General features: G+C 52.2%; 1 protein-coding gene across 6 annotated transcripts in view; it reads left to right on the top strand.

Annotated features, from left to right (window-relative positions):
- Window positions 1–6,691, top strand: part of C15H17orf80 (chromosome 15 C17orf80 homolog) — a 30,019-nt gene that overhangs the window by 18,245 nt on the left and 5,083 nt on the right. For 3 of the 6 annotated variants that reach the window (XM_038757432.1, XM_038757433.1, XM_038757428.1), the window contains exons 3-4: window positions 3,176–3,321; window positions 4,562–5,976. In XM_038757432.1, the coding sequence (XP_038613360.1) occupies window positions 4,566–5,976 (1,411 nt within the window). In that variant the 5' untranslated portion in view covers window positions 3,176–3,321; window positions 4,562–4,565. Of the gene's footprint in view, window positions 1–3,060; window positions 3,322–4,561; window positions 5,977–6,691 lie in introns of those variants that run through there. The other 3 variants (XM_038757430.1, XM_038757429.1, XM_038757431.1) reach the window with 3 other exon arrangements.

The following is a 6,691-nucleotide window of genomic DNA, read 5'->3' as shown; positions in this document are numbered from 1 at the left end:
TGTTGTCGCCGTCGTCGCCGTCGTTGTATCGGCCGGCAGCCGGTCCCTGGGGCCTCTCCTCAGGCGGCCGCCGATGGCCCCCTCAGCGCCGCCACTTCCGGCGTCTTCCCCGCCTCCCCTCAGCCGGGGACGAACCACTTCCGGCCTCTCCGGCGCCTGCGCAGTAGCGCGCCCACCTTCCTTTCTCTCCGCGCCTGCGCAGTAGCGCCCCCGCCTCCCCTCAGCCGGGGCCGAACCCCATCCGGCCCCTCCAGCGCCTGCGCAGTAGCACCACCGCCTCACAGCCGGCGCCGAACGCCATACGGCCTCTCCGCGCCTGCGCAGTGGCGCCCCCACCCTCCCCTCAGCCGGGGCCGAACCCCTTCCCTTTTCTCCGCGCCTGCGCAGAAGCGCCCCCGCCTCCTCTCAGCGGGGGCCGCACCGCTTCCCTTCTCTCCGCGCCTGCGCAGTAGCGCCCCCACCCTCCCCTCAGCCGGGGCCGAACCCCTTCCCTTCTCTCCGCGCCTGCGCAGAAGCGCCCCCGCCCCCCTCAGCCGGGGCCGAACACCACCCAGCCTCTCCGCGCCTGCGCAGTGGCGCCCTCAGCCGGGGCCGCACCCCTTCCCGTCTCTCCGCGCCTGCGCAGTAGCGCCCCCGCCTCCCCTCAGCCGGGGCCGAACGCCATCCAGCCTCTCCGCGCCTGCGCAGTGGCGCCCTCAGCCGGGGCAGAACCCCTTCTTTTTTTCTCCGCGCCTGCGCATTAGCGCCCCCGTCCTGCCTCTTCGGCGCCTGCGCAGTAGCGCGCCCGCCCCGCCTGGGGAAAAAAAGGGGGCCTTGGAAGGGGCGGGGGTCCTCGCCGGAGGCTGCCCAAGGATTTTGCCTGTTTTCTCCCGCACGAGGCGGCTCCCAAATCCACCCCGTTTCCTGCTGGATAAGTCGGGGACGTCGAGATAGGAGAGGCGTGGAAATCTGGGAAATATGGGAGGGATCCGGGAGTGTTGGAAATTGGTCAGGCATCGGGGGGGGCAGGCTGTGGGGGAAGAGGCCCCCCCACTCCTCTTTCCCAGGCAGGGATTCCCAGGAGAGCAAGAATTGGGAATTTCTGGGAAGGGGAGGTTGAAGAGGGGGGGTGGAAATGCCCCTTTGACATCAAAGGATCCCAGACAGAATTCCCACTGCATTTGCAGTCCTTGGGTCTGCAGAAGACAGAGACTTGTTCTCTTCAACTCAAGGAAAATTTAATTAATAATAATAACAATGGCATTTATTAAGCGCTTACTATGTGCAAAGCACTGTTCTAAGCAATGGGGAGGTTACAAGGTGATAATAATAGTAATAATGTTGGTATTTGTTAAGCGCTTACTATGTGCAAAGCACTGTTCTAAGCGCTGGGGAGGTTACAAGGTGATCAGGTTGTCCCACATGGGGCTCGCAGTCTTAATCCCCATTTTACAGATGAGGTAACTGAGGCCCAGAGAATTCATTCATTCATTCAATCATTTATTGAGCGCTTACTGTGTGCAGAGCACTGGACTAAGCGCTTGGGAAGTACAAGTTGGCAACATATAAAGACGGCCCCTACCCAACAGTGGGCTCGCAGTCTAGGCGGGGGAGACAGACAACAAAACATATTAAAGTAAAATAAATAGAATAAATATGTACAAATAAAATAGAGTAATAAATATGTACAAACATATATACATAAATACAGGTGCTGTGGGGAGGGGAAGGAGGTAAGGCGGGGAGGAGGGGGAGAGGAGGGAGGGGGCTCAGTCAGGGAAGGTCTCCTGGAGGAGGTGAGCTCTCAGTAGGGCTATGAAGGGAGGAAGAGAGCTAGCTTGGTGGATGTGCGGAGGGAGGGCATTCCAGGCCAGGGGTCGACGGCGGGACAGGCGAGAGCGAGGCACGGTGAGGAGAAGTTACGTGACTTGCCCAAAGTCCCACAGCTGACAATTGGCAGAGCCGGGATTTGAACCCATGACCTCTGACTCCAAAGCCCGTGCTCTTTCCACTGTGCCAGCACTGTACTAAGCCTTTGGGTGGACGCAAGCAAATCGGGTTAGACACAGCTCCTTTGCCACGTGGGGCTCAGAGTCACAATCCCCATTTTACAGATAATAATAATGATGGCATTTGTTAACCGCTTACTATGAGCCAAGCACTGTTCTAAGCCCTGGGGTAATAATAATAATAATTATGGTATTTGCTAAGCGCTTACTATGCAAGAAGCACTGTTCTAAACCCTGGGGTAATAATAATAATATACTTAATATATTAATATTATTATTATTATTATGGTATTTGTTAAGCACTTACTATATGCCAAGCACTGTTCTAAGCCCTGAGGTAATGATAATAATTATGGTATTTGTTAAGCGCTTACCATGTGCCAAGTACTGTTCTAAGCCCTGGGGTAATAATAATAATAATTTTGGTATTTGTTAAGCGCTTACTATGTGCCTAGCACTGTTCTAAGCCCTGGGGTAATGATAATAATTATTATTATGGTATTTGTTAAGCACTTACAATGTGCCAAGCACCATTCTAAACACTGGGGTAGACACAAGGTAATCAGGTTGTCCCCCGTGGGGCTCACAGTCTTAATCCCCAGTTTACAGATGAGGTAACTGAGGCACAGAGAAGTTAAGTGGCTTGCCCAAGGCCACACAGCCGGACAAGTGGCGGAGTAGGGATTAGAACCCACGTCCTCTGACTCCCAATCCCATTTTCCTCCCTTCAAGGCCCTACTGAGAGCTCACCTCCTCCTGGAGGCCTTCCCAGACTGAGCCCCCTCTTTCCTCTCCCCCTCCTCATCCTCCTGCCTTACCTCCTTCCCTTCCCCGCAGCACCTGTATATATGTATATATGTTTGTACGTATTTATTACTCTATTTGTACATATTTATTCTATTTATTTTATTTTGTTAATATGTTTTGTTTTGTTCTCTGCCTCCCCCTTCTAGACTGTGAGCCCGCTGTTGGGTAGGGACCGTCTCTATATGTTGCCAACTTGTACTTCTCAAGCGCTTAGTGCAGTGCTCTGCACACAGTAAGTGCTCAATAAATATGATTGAATGAATGAATGAATGTTCTTTCCACTAAGCCACACGGGAAATCTGAGGCCCAGAGAAGTGAAGGGATGGGAGTGGGGGCTGTGGGAGATGACTAGCTTGTGACGCTGAACTTTTAATATTCAGATCGACCTTCCTCAGCTTTCCAGGGTGTGAAGTGTGAAGAGAGGCCTCCAGCTTGGAAGGCAGGCCTCCAGCCGGAGAGGACACTCACCAACCTTCGGTGTTCGCCTGCGGAGAGAAGGCTGGTGTACGAAGGCCTTGCGGAAGCAGTGAGTGTGATGGAGTGTGATGGAGAGAGGGAGCTCGGCTCCTCAGAAGTAAACTCCTTGCACCCGTAAATTAGAAGGGAGACATGGGCGAGGAGGAGAGAGAGAGAAATTTCATGCTTCCAGGAGAATTTTCTTTATGGGACTTTGGGCAAGTCACTTAACTTCTCTGTGCCTCAGTTCCCTCATCTGTAAAATGGGGATTAACGTGGGACAACCTGATGACCTTGTATCCCCCCAGTGCTTAGAATAGTGCTTTGCACATAGTAAGTGCTTAATAAATACCATCATTAAGTGCTTACTATGTGCCAGGCATTGTACTAAGTGCTAGGGTAGATACAACCTAGACAGGTTGGACCCAGCCCATGTCCCACTTGGGGCTCACGAAATTGATTTGAGATTCATTTGGAGGCCTGGAGAGAGGAGAGAAACTAAACTGGATGGGGGTGAGGGGGAGAGAAATGAACAAAAGAGCAAAAGAATCATTTTAGGTGACCTCATTCTGGAAGTGCCAGAGTGAAAACCTGTGAGCTGAAGATGTTTCCGATACCCTGGGAGGTGTTTCAGTGTCTTTTCCAGCAGGTAGAGTGTAACTATCACACCCTAGAAGGGCTGAACTATCTCCCGGAAACCAACATGAACTAAAGAGTTTTTTTGTCAACTTAGTGGTACTGCTTTTTTTTTTTTTAAAAAAAGGTATTTGTTAAGGGTTTACTATGTGCCGGTCACTATACTAAGTGCTGGGGTAGATTCATTCATTCAATCATATTTATTGAGCGCTTACTGTGTACAGAGCACTGTACTAAGCACTTGGGAAGTACAAGTTGGCAACATAATAGATACAAGCTAATCAGGTCAGGCACTGTTCATGTCCCACATGGGGCTCACACTCTTAATCTCCATTTTGCAGATGACATTACCGAGGCACAGAGAAGTAAAGTGGCTTACCCGGGGTCACACAGCAGAATTGTGGAGACAGGATTAGAACCCAGGACCTTCTGATTCCCAGGCCCACACTCTTATCCATTAGGCCATGATCTTGGACTACCAAGAGACAAAGATTAATGGTCTCCTCTTGACTGTCAGCTCGTCATGGGCCGAGAATGTGCCTGCTAATTTTGTTGTAGTGTACTCTCCCAAGCACTGAGCACAATGCTCTGCACACAGTAAGCTCTCAATAAATACGACTGATGGATTGACGTGCTTGCTCCTGAGTAAAGCATCCCGTTTACTTCTCGTGCAGGAAGATGGCAGCAGTTCACCCAGGGATCGAGTTGTGCCCTCACTGCAAAAAGCCGTTTAAGCGGTTGAAGTCTCATCTGCCTCACTGTAAGATGGCACGTCTCATCGTGGAGCCCGGAGAAACCCCTCCTCCCGAACGGAAAGCCCGTCTTCCCAAGTCAGCTCCGCCTCAGCCCAGTAAGGAAGAGAAGGGGCCAAGCGAAGACTCCGTCACAGCCCCGGAGCGGAATGCCACCAAAGGGACAACTAGAAAAACAATGGTGGCAAAATCAGAAGAGACGGTTTCATCTTCACGGTCCCCGGAGGTTTCTGGTTTGAGATCAGCAAGGGATGTTCAAGTGAGTAAAGAGATGAAGAATCGAGTGAAACTGACCCTCCAAAGGACACGGAATAATGAACTGATGACAGTGGGGCTGGCCCAGGAAGCCGTAGCCTCGCTCTGTGCAGCAGAACTTGAAAAAAGGTTGTCCGGATCACGGGAGAGCAGAAATCAAAATCCTACAACATTTGACTCCTTTCAGGCCTGCCCTATGGAACGTACGTCGAGTCGGGATGGGAGACGTGCTCCAGAAGTCCTGGGTGATGCCATCCTCCCTTCTGCGCGCCTCAAACCTCTGGCCGAAGTTTGCCATCTCCGCAAAGGGAAGACAGTCAGGGAAGCCATCCAAGCATCACCGCAGAACGACAGGCGAGACCCCAAAGCTAGTGAAGAAGCCCCCGCGATACCGAGTCATCTCAAGACACCTCGCCCGTTTGGCCCTTGTGAGGCTCGGCTCCAAACGGGTGGGACGGAGAACTGGGATCTCGAAGGCCGGGTCAGGGCCGGGAGTATGAGGGGCTGCGTGGAAACCGCTAGGAATTTCGGGTGGAGCAACCAAGCCGTGGAGGACGGGGTGGCCGGAATGGAAAACCTGGGGCGGCGTGGCCCGAGAGGAGGCCTGGGAGAAAGCCTGACCCTCTCAGAGCCAACCCCAGAGAATAAAAATTGGGTAGTTGGTCCCCAGGTGGACCCGTTTCCACATAAGGAAACGAGCAACCCAAGTCTTTCCCAGAAGCTCGCAAAGCGCCTCCGAGAAGAGAAAAGGAAAACCCACGGTATTGGAAGCCAAGTGAAAAAGTTAGCGGAGACGGGAGAGGAGACTGCTTTAGCGGCTCAGGCTCTTGCTGAGACCAAGGCCTCACCCACCCAGAGCCAGTGGGCTCCTTCAGAAGGCGACTGGTTTCCCATGCGCGAAAGCCCGTCCACCGTGTCTGCCCACAGCAAGGCACCGCGTCATTCTGTGGGTCTGGAATGGTTTCCAGAGCTGTATCCCGGTTATCTCCAGTTGGGACTGGGGTCAGGAAGACCCCTCGCATGGAATATCGGGGCCCAGAAACCTCTTCTCGGCTTCCCTTGGGGGGGATCCCTCGCTTCAGGTCAGTCAACACCCATAGCACTATTACAGGAGAGCTTTTACTCCAAAGCACGATTCCCTAGAGGGTCTTAAAATCCCAGCTCCTCTGCGAAGATGATAATTTTCAGGGATTGTGTCTACCAACTCTGTTGGATTGTTTTTTTTAATAGCCTTCATTGAGCACTTACTCTGTGCCAGGCACTGTACTCAGCACTGGGGTAGAAACAAGCTAATCAGGTTGGACACAGTCCCGGTCCCACAGTCTTAATCCCCATTTTGCACGTGAGGTAACTGAGGCCCAGAGAAGCAAAATGACTCGCCCAAGGTCACACGGCAGGCGGGTGGCAGAACCAAGATTAAAACCCAGGAGCTCTAGGTTCCTGTTAACTGCGCTCTACCCATTTAGCCACACTGCTTCTGTGTCATATTGTACCCTCCCAGGTGTTTTAGTTCAGTGCTCTGCAAACAGCTTTCAAATAAATACCATCAGTTGATTCTCCACCTCCCCACTCCAAAAGGGAGTTAAAACTGCAAATGTCATGAAGGTTTACCTCACCCCCTTTCTCTGGCCCTGCAGCAGGCTATTTTTCCTCCCATTTTTCCTCATAAATGTAGCGGAGGAATGGGTCACGTTGTTTCCTTCCTACACCTATTAAGATCTTTCAACCATCAAGTTACAGCTCTCTTGTCAACTCCTATCGTTCAGCGGTCTTTAGAACCCAGGTAGTTCTCTCCAT

This window comes from Tachyglossus aculeatus, chromosome 15 (assembly GCF_015852505.1).
Source record: "Tachyglossus aculeatus isolate mTacAcu1 chromosome 15, mTacAcu1.pri, whole genome shotgun sequence".
Lineage (NCBI taxonomy): Eukaryota > Metazoa > Chordata > Mammalia > Monotremata > Tachyglossidae > Tachyglossus > Tachyglossus aculeatus.
This window is presented reverse-complemented; position numbering and strand designations above follow the sequence as displayed.